This window comes from Phoca vitulina, unplaced genomic scaffold, assembly GCF_004348235.1.
Source record: "Phoca vitulina isolate PV1807 unplaced genomic scaffold, GSC_HSeal_1.0 scaffold9, whole genome shotgun sequence".
In the NCBI taxonomy this organism is placed as follows: Eukaryota; Metazoa; Chordata; class Mammalia; order Carnivora; family Phocidae; genus Phoca; species Phoca vitulina.
The window spans coordinates 731,351-744,800 of NW_022589712.1; the positions used below are offsets into that span (position 1 = coordinate 731,351).

Sequence of the window (13,450 nt, forward strand, 5' to 3'; positions counted from 1 at the left end):
ATTTCCCACTGGAGACTTAACACCGTGACTGGGTGACTGGACGGCCTCATCAGCTTGTCAGACTCAACTTGTTTGAACTGAGCTGGGGCACCCTCCTGTCCAACCCTGGTTCCTGTCCTCAGGTTCCATGACCACCGTGCACGGAGCTGCCCCTGCCAGAAATGCAGGCATGATTCACGCTTCCTCCTCCGCCCTCCCTGTGTGCACTGCAGCCAAGGTCACCTGTAAATGCAAGCTCCCTCTTTCTCTTTTAAGGCCCCTGCGCTTTGGGGACAGAGTCTGAGTTCTTAGCTTGGGCCAGCCCATGCCTCCATCCTCATGGGAAGTCACTGTGCCTCTTCATCACCTGCGGGACTTTGCCCGAACCCTCCAGAGCAGAGCTCCCGTTTCTCCTCCTGCTGGCCCTTGAAGGTTCACCTGAACCTGCCCCGGGAGCTCTGTTCTCCCTGCTCCCCCTGAGGCTACACGGCGCACGGGGTCCGTGGTCTCTGTGGGCGCCTGCTTCTCCGTGACTCGGGGCTGCTCCGGGGGCAGGGCTCTTGTAAGGGCCTCGCTGCTCGAGACCTGCCAGCCCCCAGCACAGGCCTGTGTGCAGAGATGTGTCCGTGAGTGGGTGGTTCCCTCCACTTATCCCGTCAGCAGCGCTAGTTTGTTTCTCTTTGCTGCAAACGAAGATTTCAGGAGCCTCAGCATTCAAGTTGCCGGATCATGTGCAGTGATGAGCAGAGCCGGGGATGAGAAGGTGAGTCCTGCAGAATGCAGCTCTCTGTGCTTGTGCTGTATGCCACTTCGCTCCCCGGGGGCCGTACGGGTGGCAGGCGGCATGTTGCTGGGCACACGGTGCCACGTGCAGCTGCAGCGTCACCGCTAATGTCATTACTGAGGCTGCGCTTGCCGTGGGGTCCTGTGTGTTCACTTTGACTGTCCGTGCAGGCCGTCTGCTTGCTCACGTCCTTGTGTGGCCGTAAGATCGCCTTGTTGGAAATCCATGTTGCTGCTCTGGTGAGGTCTCAGCGGGGCCACAGCGCGGGAAGGGACCTGTCCGTGCTGCCTCGGTACGGTCTTCCTCAGTGGGGTATACACCTGCAACTTCACCAGCCGGGGGACTTTCGGTTCCTTTTGATCTTAAGAAAGAAAAGTAAAGTTTAGTAAACTCCCAACTGTACTAACTCTGTTTGAAAGAGATGATTGCTCATGGTATTGCTTCTATATTGTTTAAAACTAAATGATTCATAGTTTATTTTAATGCAAAACTATTGTATTTCAGGATAGAATGTAAATTATGAAATAGCACTTTTATTAATAATATTAAAAAATATTTCTTAGAAGGATAAGAGTAAGCTTGTTTCCAAACATTGCACACCCATATGTACATGAATTACTAATCGCTTGGGACTGTCCTTAAAATGTACATTTCCTCGCTAAGAGGCCAGTATGTGAGTCTGCTCTCCTGGTGCACTTTGTGTCTCTACCCTAGTGCCCATGTGCTCTCCACCTCTCCACTGCACTTCAGACCTGCTGAGGAAAACAGGACGCAGCCGGCTCCGCAGAGACAGTCCGGTTAGTACAATGTACTCTGGAATATCATTGTACAAAGCTGGTCCTGCCCTTCGGCCCCGTGCTGGTTGGCACCACTCTCTTACTTTGTGAATTCATGTTTGTCAGCATGAAAATTTAGTGTTTCCTCCCTTCCGGTGTTCCTTCATTTCGCTGCCTTTCATGTATGTTTTACATGCTGTTTGTGGTAGGGAATGTGCTAGATGTTTCTTTTCCTGAATTGGGTAGAATTCAGAGGAATTCAGAAATATTTAAAAATGCTGATGTTTCGGGGCGCCTGGGTGGCTCAGTCGTTAAGCGTCTGCCTTCGGCTCAGGTCACGATCCCAGCGTTCTGGGATCGAGCCCCGCATCGGGCTCCCTGCTCTGCAGGAAGCCTGCTTCTCCCTCTCCCACTCCCCTTGCTTGTGTTCCCTCTCTCGCTATCTCTCTCTCTGTCAAATAAATAAATAAAATCTTAAAAAAAAAAAAAAAAATGCTGATGTTTCTCGTGGCCAGAAGAGCAGTGGTACCCAGGGATGCTCAGTCATTTATCATGGGAGCAATCTTTTCTTGCCTCTCTTTGCTGAATAATTTTCAAACATCATGTTATTTTTCCCCTGTATACTTCAGCATGCATTTATAAAACATGTGGACATTTGCTTACCTAGTTGTGACGTCATTATATCAAAACCAATGGTAATTCTTGTATTAGCCAGCCCATATAAATTATTCCCGATTGCCTCAAAAATTTTTCTTACTGTTTTATTATAAGCAGAAAACAAATTCACATGTTGCTTTTTACAAAGAAATGATTTTAAAATTAACTTCTGTTTTAAGATGATAGACATCATTACATTCCATTTATTTCCATTGTAAGAATCATTGATAATGATTTTTTTTTTCCCTTCAGTGACCAACTCAGTGTCCTAATCAGTCTTGTTAAGCCTCTATTGACCTAATTAAAAAACAATAGAGGTGCTCAGTCGGTCTGCTTTTATCTCCATCTCTGGTGAGAGACCCAGCTCCTGGACAGGGAAGGACTGGGTAGGATGGAGTGCCCCCCTGCTAGGACCTCCAGGCTCTCCTCTCCTACAGATTTCCTCCTGCCCAGGTGGGCCCCTGTGTCCAGCTGTCCCCTCCCTTCTCTGTGAGACCCTCTGAAATCCTTGACTGTCCTTCTGGGAAAGATAGTGCAGAACCCCCGACTGCCACCCTCCCAGGTCACTGCTGGCCAGGTCCCCTGGGGATTGGATCACCCCTGCTGGGTTTCTGAGCTGTGGCTCTCTCCTGCTCTTCTGACCCTTCCTGCTCTGTCTCTCTCTGCTCCCCGTCCCTCCCCTTCAGTCTGAAAACCCAGCTGAGAGGATTGCTCAGCAGGAAGTCAGCTACCAGTCCTTATTTAAATAGCAGCTTCCTCAGAGAATTGTCCATTCCTATGTCCGTGTGTTACTGAAAGTGGAGAGGCTTTACTAGGTGTATATTATGATCTTATACTTTATTGATATGGTAAAAGTCTGTTTTTCATATTCTTTTTAAAAACATGTTTTGTTCGTAAAATTTAACATTTTAAACCATTTTTAAGTGTACAGTTAATTGGTATTAAGTACTTTCATATTGTTGCATAATGTAAAAAGTCTTTTTGAATAATTTTCTTAATACCAAAAAGACTTTTATGTTATGTATATGCTTCTATTAAAATTATTTGGAAACCTTGTGACTAACAAATATTAATTACATTGCTAACAGTTGGAATAATATTCTGAAGTTCTAAGTATATTTTTACTCAAGGGGAATTACTTGTGGGATGAAATCTGTATGTTACGTGGCTAGTGATGTAATCTGTCTTTTCCCTGTAAGTGTGGCCAGCTACTTTCATCAGCCACATGTGGGCGACTTTACATTTCAGGAGTATAATTTCACAGCGCACCTCCATGCGGAAATCTGTTGTGAAATGAGACCCATGATTCTCTCTTCTTCTTTTTTTACCGAACTCATTTCTTTAGCTTTTGTTCTTGCATATGTTTTGTTTAGATTTACCCTTAAAAATGGATTTTTTTCATTTTTCGCTAGTATGGATCATCTTATTCAGATGGGGTATATGATATACCATGCGTCACAGCTAAATGATGTGTAGAACAAAATCTTTGATAAGAACAATTAAATAAATAGTAAGGTTATTACAGAGATTATAATTTCTCTGTATCCAGAGAGTGGTGAAATATCAAAGTGTTGATTTTTTTTTATGACGGTTTTATGTCTTGTTTAAAAAAACATTTGTATGGAAAATTACTGAAAATGACTGATTTATAGCTATCCTATATTCTAAAAATTTACATCCCTCTACTTGCAGAAAGCATATAGAAATAAGAAATATCTGTGATGAAGAATTGCTTTACTTTAATGCTTAGGGCATTTATTTAAATAATATGCATTTACATATTCATGAACTTTATTCTAGTAATTTCAAGACCCTCTGAAAATCAATACACTAATGCACCTGCAACCTTATTACCTGATCCTGAAAATACTTTACTGTTGGCTTTATTTTTCTTGGAGATTTTTTTTCTCCTTCACTTGACATTGAGGTGGAGAGAGGTTTTCTGGGTACAGTTTTATTTCCAGGTCTCCCCTGAGGAGCCTGCCTCCCCCGGGGGGGATCTGCCTTGTGTAAGCCGGGATGCATCCCCAGTTCCTGGTCACATACATGTCATTTTAGTGATTTGCTCATTAGTTTCACTTGGTTTTTGATGGGAATATGGTCCAGGTTACAGGTTTGAAATAGTGTCAGAAACTGAACTAAATTTCTTTGTTTAAAAAAAAAGAACTATTTTAAAAATAACTCAATATTATACAATTATCCATTTTTCTAAAGTTATTTTATACTATTGTACAGAATATTCTATTGGATACCAAGTATTAAGTGTATGTAAATATAAATAATTCTGGCAGAATTTTATTTCATCTGAGAGAATTTTTGAGATTTATAAATATTTGTGGTAAGTTCATGCAATGTCAGAGTTTTTATCAGTCTGCAGTGTTGTGGAAGACTTAGGTTAAAAATAGGATAATAAGTTTTATTGCCATTAAAAGGTGCTGATGTAATTATGTTTTAGTGGTTTATCTTTCTTATTATTCTATCTTATGATAAAAAAGAGTATAAACGAGGAATTTGAGTTAAGATCATTGCTATTCTTGTTTGTAGAAAAGATGTATTTGTCACAGATTTATGGAGCGAATTGCTCCTGATAGCTGGTCTTTAGCGTCCCGTGGACAGAATTTCAGACAGACCGGGCTTTGTGTGGGGCCTGTTTTTTTACACCTTGCGCTGACATGTTCATCCAGAGTATTTGAAATATGTGGCATTGAACATACTGCAATTCAGTATCATTTGAGGAATGAGAAAAACATTGTCTTGTTGTTTTCTTATGCTTTTAATGCCCTTGATGTGACCTTCTTTGCTGGTAGTGGTTGGTTTGGCATCAGGTATGAGACCTCTTAAGTTTATAGGTAATAACCTCATTCCATTTGTGTGAACTTTTCTGTTTTCAAGGAACTTTGTTCTTGTCATGTTCAGTATTTGCTACTTTTGACACTCATTTTATGCAGCCGTGCGGAGCACCATTAAGGACCAGCCCCTGGTTTTCCACAGCAAAGTGAAGTCGTCTGGGTATGCGTCCACACCACAGTGAGTAAATGGGCTCATAGGTCACTCATGTTGGGACATAGAGGTAGGGTTCAGTACACCTGAGCCCTCTTCTCCCACCCTCCCTCATCTGGGCCCCAGCCCCTCCTCAGCACCCAGGGGCCTTGCGGATCCTGCGGCAAATGCAGAGCCCCTGGCCGTGGCTCACGGCCGGGCCACCCACTCCTGCCCCTTGTCCTGATGGCTCTGGGCACGGCCTGATGCCGAGTGTGCTGCTTGCTCCGAGAGGCTTGGGTGCAGGTGGGGGGTGGGAGTGTGGCTGTCCAGCATGCACCCCTGGGGCTCGGCGCTCTGTGTCCCGGAATCTCTGGGGTCTTGTTTCTTCATCTGAAAAACAGGCCAGTACCAGGTGACTGTTCAGCTACTGCCAACATTCGATAATTTGATTTTATTAAAGGGAGGATTCAGCATTACTTCCGAGTGATTTCACTTCTGTTTCTGAGTAGGTTCACAAATAGCGTCTGTAAATGCAGTTCAATTTCTGTTGTGATCCTTTATTTTCATTCTCCAAAAGGAGACACTGTCCCAAGAATGCCACTGCAGATGTGTAAGTGGGAGGGAAGTTGGTTACAGTTGAAGTAATTGAATGTTCAGTGTATTTCCAGCATGGGGCACTGAAGCATTAATATATTTAAATATATATGTATATTTTGCTGCAAATACAGGTCTCTTAAGAAGCTTGGAACTGTAGTCTTTGAGGGTAACGTGTTTGCTTTCCACAGCGTAACTCTGTTCTCACCAAAGACCAACACCAGGAGCAGCGGTGACCGCTCTTTACCACGTAGGGCCTGTCACAGGTGGTACGTTACTAGTTTGCCCGAAGTAAATGTGTAATTTGGAGAGACCTTTTGAATACTCTAAGTGAATTTGTTTCAAATGGGTGTGCGAGCTTGTGAGTCTGCGTGTATGTATGGGCACATGTGCTTCAGTGTGCGTGCATCACTTGTAAATACATGCCCTTTTGGTCACATTCAGTTCTTCCTTATTAACCCTTTTTCAGGCAGGTTGCTATCTTTACCACCTTAACAACTTAGGAATATTAATTTTTGTTAAAATTCTGTTTTAGAAAGTGTTGTGGTCGATGATGGATCATTCTTGATAAGTTTGTTAGGTAATAACTGGACAGAAGAATGTGAGCAGTTACAGGGCTACAGGCCCGAGCTGAGCGCATGGACTTGGACGTGCTTTTTGTCCCGTGGGTGCTGCACAGCGTGTGTGGGACTGTGGCCAGTCCTGCCGGTCCCCAGGCCCCGTGTTCCTGGATGGGAAGGTGTGTGGGGGGCCCTCCGGGACCCTCCCCATCCCACACTTGGAAATGACTTCATCTGGACAGAGATTCCAGGCTGTGGTGTTGAAATGTCACTTGCTCCCGTCCACAGCACAGAGAATGCTGGTTTTACCCAGTCTTGTGACGTTTCTCCTACGTCCTGATGCTCTTCCTGCCCTTCTCCGCTGCTCCTGTATCAGCGGGTCATGGATGGCAGGGTCGTGACCCCAGCAGGTGCCCTCAGACCCTGTGATCCTCAGACCAGTGGTTGGGGACGGAATGCAGCACCAAGAGCCATGCTCAACTCTGATCTTCTTGGTGACTTTTTCCTACGGGAACCCAGCTCTCCAGACAGAGCCAGTAGTCTTTGATGGGTTTCTGGCCTGGGGGGCATTCTGTTGAGGGGTTTCAGTGAGGGGAGGACCCCAAACAACGTCCCGGACACAGGCCAGTGTTCCTCAGGGAAAGGCTCCTCCAAACACCTACCAGATTTCACTCTGGACGGATGGTGCTGCCTGGGGCAGGCTCGCAAGGCCAGTCTTTCCAGCTTGTACGGCCTCTAAAGGTGTGAATAAATGTGTAACTTGTCACCAGTAACTTCCAGCTTTTACAACAGCCTGTCTTCACAGCTACTTTCTTTTTCTGCCCTTGCTGTGTGCCTGGCGCCTTTCCACATTGCCCGAAGCGCGCAGCAACGCTGCGTGACAGGTGGTTCCGCTGAGGTGGGAGGGCTGTGGGGGCCACATGGGCACCAGGGAGGAGGCCCGTGGCCTTGCTGCCGCTCAGAGGCTGCCAAACCAGATGCTGAACGTGAACACTGAGGAGATTTTGCCTCAAGAGATGGATGCCTTCAGTGGGAGGACCCACTCCAGCCAGCCTGCCCCTGCGCGGGTCCCGGCCATCGGTCCTTTCCCGCAAGCCGCCATGGTCTGGCTCACAGCCTGGGGATGTGGTTCTTCTCACGGCAGATATAAGCCATCTGTAGATTACTAGAGAACTTAGTGTGATGGCCGCCCACAGAGAGTGCGAGACCGGGAAGTGCAGGATGTCTTCTCTCGCCAGTCCTCACAGAGTCACTTCAGTGTATGGTGAACATGAGCAATCCTTGACAGTTTGTACTGAAAATGGAGCGGAAGTGCATTTTACAGAGTTATTCATGGCTCTGTGTGTATTTATATGTATTTAAGTTGGATAGAATGAAATTGCACATGTAAATAGGGGAGAATCCACCATTTCTAGTCCGTTGTTTTATTTCTCATCTCACTCTGAACTCTCTCGATTTTCATCTTTCTGATGTTCCTTCCAGTGAGGAATACCCTTTGGAGAGTTCTCCGCCAACCAAAGTCCACAAGCAGCGTGTCCTCGCGCACGGGCCGGCCGCTGCGAGCTGCGTCCAGTACTCAGGTACGCCGCGCCCGGGGCCGCCCTTCGCTGTGTTTCCGAGGCTCCCTCAACTGCCACTGTCCCGTCATAAATAGAGCTTTAAAAATCTTGGTTGCGTGAAGTTTTCTGGCATTGTTTGAGTCTGGATTAAAATCAAAGCTCACGTTGCCCTTGAGCGTACTGGCATTAGGGCATTCCCGCTCGCGCCGGCCGCTGCTGGAGACGGGAGCTCCTGGATTTGGAATTGGAGGCTCGGCCAGCTCTGTGCTGTGTGTGTGACCCTCTCCTCTGTAGTGTTGGAGGGAGCCGCGAGGGGGTGGGGGGCTGGTTCGCAGACGGTGGAGGAGACCACTCAGGGCGGATTACCTCAGTGTCCTGTGTGGTCACCATCCCTCCTCAGATGGAGCCTCTCCTGCAGGCCCAGCGCGTCTTGGGCTGGTGACGGCCATGTTCTCTCAAGCGCGCTGAAATGCCTCTGCCAGACTCTTTTCTGGGCCTTCAGCACTTTTCCTAAGTGAGTTTGCAGGAAGTGGGGAGCAGCTCCCGTCCAGGTGGCTCTGCGATCTGAGCTCTTTGTTCAGAAGCACACGTTGTTTCTGGTTTCTAGACATACCTGGAGGTGAGAAGATGTGTTTGCCCTCAGTCCGGTGGCTAGAAGGCCACCCCTCAGCATTTTGAGGGCATTCCTGCAGGTTTCATTACTTCCAACTATGCTAAGTTCCCTTCGTTTTTCATGTAAGTTTAGCCAAAGCATGTTTGAGTGATTTTGGGAAATAAGATACATAGTATCATCAGTAAAGTACCTTTGTGGTGTGAGAGAGTCTTGCTTATTTATGATCATGTGATTGTATGATATGATTAGAAATAAAGTAGGAGCTCCACGAGTTGGAAAATCATGGGGGGGGTGTCTGTAACTTAGTTCTGCCCTGTGTTAGGGATAGGTTTAAATATTCTTGCGTAGCTGAATACTATGTGTCTTAAAATCTGTTGATGGGAGGCAGGGTGCCCTGGGGGTTAGGGTTCTCTGGGTTCAGAACCCCGTGCTGACTCTGACTAGCCCTGTGGCTCCTAACTCCCAGGTCCTCTCTAAAGGACATCCTGGGGGATGCCACCTGGTGGACCCTCAAAGTATGGTGGTTAGCCATTGAGCAAGTGCTGTTTTAGGCTCCCTCACAACCTGACAAAACGAACGTCAAGTTAACTACAGATTCTATATTTACCTGTTGCAAGTGTACTCCTGTGAGCTGTGGTCTTACAGGGCTCTCTCTTACCGTGTTTAAGCAGGGGACGGACGGTGTGGTCTTACAGGGCTCTCCCTTACCATGTTTAAGCAGGGGACGGACGGTGGCTCGCCTGCGGCTTGGCCAACCACGCGCTGGTCTTCCGCGCTGATCTCACTGGGACACCTGCTGTTTTTTCAGGTATGATGTGTGTTAATTTTAGTTACTATACATTTATGGGTGGGTCTCCTTTTGGTCCTGGGTATCAATTGCTCTTCTCTTCAAGATCAGACTGGACTAGAACTAAGGCTTGCATGGAGGTTTAGCAAACCAGATTGGCCCCACTAAACTGGGCAGAAGGGGTGTAACCAGGAAGGCCAGGCTGCAGGGGTTCTGTCGCAGTGCCCCATGGTCAGGGAACTAAGCTTCTACGAAGTTGCTGGGGAGGGGCAAAGTCAGATCTTACAGACATGACTAAAGCACGTTTGGAAAATTAGGAGGGTTTGTACACAGACACTTTTATAAACTAACGAGGTGAGGATGTTTCTCGGGTGAGTAGATTTGAGGTGAGGGCAGAGGTGTTGGAAGTCTTGCTGTTGTAGCTTCCTGACAGATTCTGAGCTACCCCCACTCTCGGTCAGGCTCCTGGAGCCCCTCACTGCAAGGCTCACACTTGGTAGATATTTTAGCAACAACAAAAACACAAAAAAACCCCAGAAATGCTACCAGTCCAAGTGTTTCTGTGAAGTAGAGGAGGGGGCACCTGGCGGAGGGGGTGAGGCGCAGACATGGTGGGTGGAGGGGGGCAGGAGCATGCTCCACAGTGTTCCTCCAGACTCGGGTACCTCCAGGGTCTACAACGGGCCTCCTGACAGCAATGGGGGGCCTTCTGGAGGGTGGCTTTCCGGCCCGGAGCCACATCGTCCCCTACGCTCCGTGGCTCCTCCTGGCTTCAAACTGTCTTTCTGAAGGCTCCTGTTAAGGCACCTGCATGTGCCCGGGACTCCGCCTGGGTGTCTTTCTGTCACTCAACAATTGATAGAAATGGCAATTATGTTGGATGTGGATGTTTCTCCGTCTGTTTTATTGCAGGAATAGGGCTTGTGGCTGAATTCAGATAATGCAGGAGAGGTTCAAACTTGCCTTTTAAAAAAGTGCCCTGTTTGTGTTTTGGGGAAAAGTGTCATTCTTAACCACCCCACCTGTTCTAGGACACCATTCCGCCTTGTACCGCTGGGTTACTGGTCATATGGTTCAACTTTGAAAATACGATTGCTTTCTCCACACTTGACACAAAAAGCAGGAAAATGGGCGCTTTAATATTCATCACAATCTAGGACAAATGAGGCCAGTATAATCTGGATATTTTGTTGTGGTTAAAATTAGATGCTAAGTTAGGAACCCCTCCTAGAGAACTCAGGACTGGGTCCCAGGAGAGCACAGCCAGCTGTGCATCCCAGCTTGAAAGCCAGTGGTCACGACTGCACTGAATTCAATAAGGGCTTCATGTTTGTGCTTTTGAATGTGGAACGCCGCCCATCACACCTTGTTGTCCAGCACAAGCATTGTGGGGACCCTGCTTCCGTCCCTCAGCGAGTGCTGGGCACAGAGCAGATGCTCGAGGACACGGGTGGACAGATCTGAGCACATTGCAGGAGGATGTGCCCAAGGCTGAGGGGTGTAAGAGTGGAATTCTGGGGCCAGCCCCTTCACAAGATTAAATTTAGTTAAGATTTTATTAAATATTATTGAGTTGCTTAAAAACCAATTCTGAAAAAAGGGTGGACTTGAGCTCAGAACATCTTGCTTCCTGGTGTTTGTTAAGTTCTCAGTCTGCTTGATCTCGGCCACGCTCTTGCCATCCTGCGTTCCTTCTCTGTGGCGTCGGGGGTCACACACCTCAGGCCAGGCCCTGGCCCCAGGGAAGGAGAGGACTCAGATGTGTCTTGTGTCCTGTTCGTTCTGTTCCTGAGGTTTATCACTGCAGTTTGCATGCCGCAGGGGCACCTGCCATCCAAGGTGCGAGGCCGTCAGTGTGGTTCAGTGAGAAGGCAGTGTGTGCAGCGTGGAGCCGAGCTGAGAGGAGGAAGGAGGAGCCCAGCCGAGGTCCCCGCTAGGCACGCCGGCCGGCTGGAACTGGGGTCCCCGCGCCAGGCCTTGCGGTCCCAGCTGCTTGTGTGCAGGCTGGAGCTCGGAGGAGAAGGTCATGTCGTGTTCTCATTCGGAGTCAGAGAGGTCTGTCCCTGCCCTACCAGCTGCTGCACTGGGTGGGCTCATCAATGCCCCAGTGATGTTTGGGGGTCAGCAGAGGGGTGCCCGTTTAGGGTTTCTGCGATAAGAGCACTTCGGCCTTCTTTGGTAACTCAGCTGACCTTGTCTGGGCGCCCAGGCTCAGAATACTAGTTAGCAGGGAGGGCTGGCAGGACAGAGGAGGGTGTCCCCACTGCAGTGGATCACCACTTAATTGGGAAGAATTACACCCAGCTAAATGGTGGTGACTTCACTGCACTTGTCCCTCTGACTCGTGGCTTGTCGGCCTCGTCACTGCCGGGTGAGGCGGTGGCGGTCTGAGCTCCCCTATGCGATGTCGAGGAAGGGAGCCACTGAGCTGGGAATACAGGTGCATCTGCAGGTGCCAGGCCCGAACAGGCAGAGCCGCCTACCTGTCACGCCCTCACCCTGGGCCTGCGGCCGGGCCCAGAGCACCTGGGATGCTAGCGGGTGGTCGCGGGTTCTCAGACACACTGACCTGCAGTGAAGTGTCACAGGTGCCGTCCCTGGTGTCCCCCGGCCTTGCTGCTTCTCAGCAAAGCAGCGTGGTGCAGGCCTGCAGCCTGGCGCTGGGGCCTCCGTCCTTCTGGTAAAACTCCCAGAAACCTACACCAGAGGGCAGCAGAGCTATTTCCCGGGAAATCCGGCTCTGGTTGTCCTGGGTTGCGGGGCCTACTCTATAAATCTCTGCTGCCTTCTCCACCTCTTCCGTGTTGGTTCTCTGGCGGGTCGGCCCCTCACTGTCTCCTCTGCGGTGGTCCGGACGCAGCAAGAATGTCCTCACGGGGGCACTGGCTTCCATGCACGTTCGGTCACAGAGTGCTTGAGCCGGAGGCTGGCACGTTCCCGGATGCGCTGCCGCGTCTGCGGGTCCCCTCTCCACCATCCGGGCCAGACGTGGGGCCCGCAGGGAAAGGCGGCTTTGCTGTGCCGCTGGGGTCCCTGGGCCCGTCCCCGTGCCCCGTGTGGTACAGCACCGTCCAGACTCCCCAGCTGTGCCGTGCGGGGGGCGCTCGCACCCCAGCCTGCCCTCTCTGGCCCTCTCCACTCCAGAAAGCCCACGGTTTTCATTTCCCCAGCGGTCTGGCTCTGCCTGTCCTTGGGCTCCTCTGCTTCCCAGCGCGGCTGGTGGCAGCAGGGGCAGGACCCTTTGAAGCGGCCTCCTGGACCTCTGATGGAGGCAGGATGCAGAGGTCAGCCTGCGTGGGAGACAGCCGGCGCCCGGTGAGAAGGAGCAGGGCTGGCCGGCGGCCTGGCGCAGTGGTAGAGCGTCCGGCTCCCGCAGGGGTGTGCGTCTGTTCTCTGCGCCGCGTGGAGCTGAGGCAGGCGGGGGACGGGCACCCCGCGCGCAAGGACGGGCTGTCCCGTTGACCTCGTGTGCGAGTGCGGTAGGTGATGGACCGCGTTGGGTGCCCAACCCGGCGCCTGGCCGGTCAGGCCCCGGCCCACAGCAGTGCACGCGCCCCTGAATAGGAGAGGGTGCAGCACCGGATCACTGGGCCCGCCCCCCTGAGTCAGTGAGCCGACATCCTGACTGCGAGATTGCGGAGGGGTCACACCAGAAGGCGCGGGTTCGCTGCCTGCCGAGTCAGGGCCAGTGGTGCTGGCGACAGAGGTCGCCCCAAGGACAGACTGCGGTTGGCACGGTAGAGCTTCTCTTTGGTGTTTCGATAGGAAGAGAGAAGCAGGTAAGCGGTGTGTTCTCGACCTGGTGATGGGCCTGAATGTTACTTCTCATCTCCTTCCTGCACACCCCCGTGTGCTGCGGGCCCCGTGGGCTGCGTTCACGCAGCCTGTCGCTGGCGGCGCCGCGGACTCCGGCGGCCCTAACGGTAGTCGGACCGTATGTGGCCGCGCGCAGCGAATCCTTCTGCCTTTTCCTCAGTGTTGAGAGAGCAAGGGCTCTGGAAGACGCGTCGTTGTGAAGCCCACAGACTTCCTACCTCTTACAATGCTACGTTTTGTGTTTCTACAGTTTATGTTCTTTCCAAGCACAGACGCACACACAATTTTGAGCTGCGTGTTTTAAACATGCATTTTGGAGTACCTCCTTCGCAAACCGTACTGA

The 13,450-nt window shown here is 50.0% G+C and overlaps 1 protein-coding gene across 7 annotated transcripts in view; it reads left to right on the forward strand.

Annotated features, from left to right (window-relative positions):
- WDR27 (WD repeat domain 27) overlaps positions 1-13,450 on the forward strand; it is a 132,116-nt gene that overhangs the window by 31,800 nt on the left and 86,866 nt on the right. For 6 of the 7 annotated variants that reach the window (XR_004299935.1, XM_032407459.1, XM_032407458.1 and 3 more), the window contains exons 11-17: positions 675-742; positions 934-1,055; positions 1,478-1,560; positions 5,145-5,223; positions 5,964-6,041; positions 7,815-7,912; positions 9,223-9,312. Coding sequence is in view for 6 of the 7 variants with exons in the window: in XM_032407459.1 (XP_032263350.1) it covers positions 675-742; positions 934-1,055; positions 1,478-1,560; positions 5,145-5,223; positions 5,964-6,041; positions 7,815-7,912; positions 9,223-9,312 (618 nt within the window). In the remaining variant the exon portion in view is untranslated. The remainder of the gene's footprint in view (positions 1-674; positions 743-933; positions 1,056-1,477; positions 1,561-5,144; positions 5,224-5,963; positions 6,042-7,814; positions 7,913-9,222; positions 9,313-13,450) is intronic. The other variant, XM_032407454.1, reaches the window with a different exon arrangement.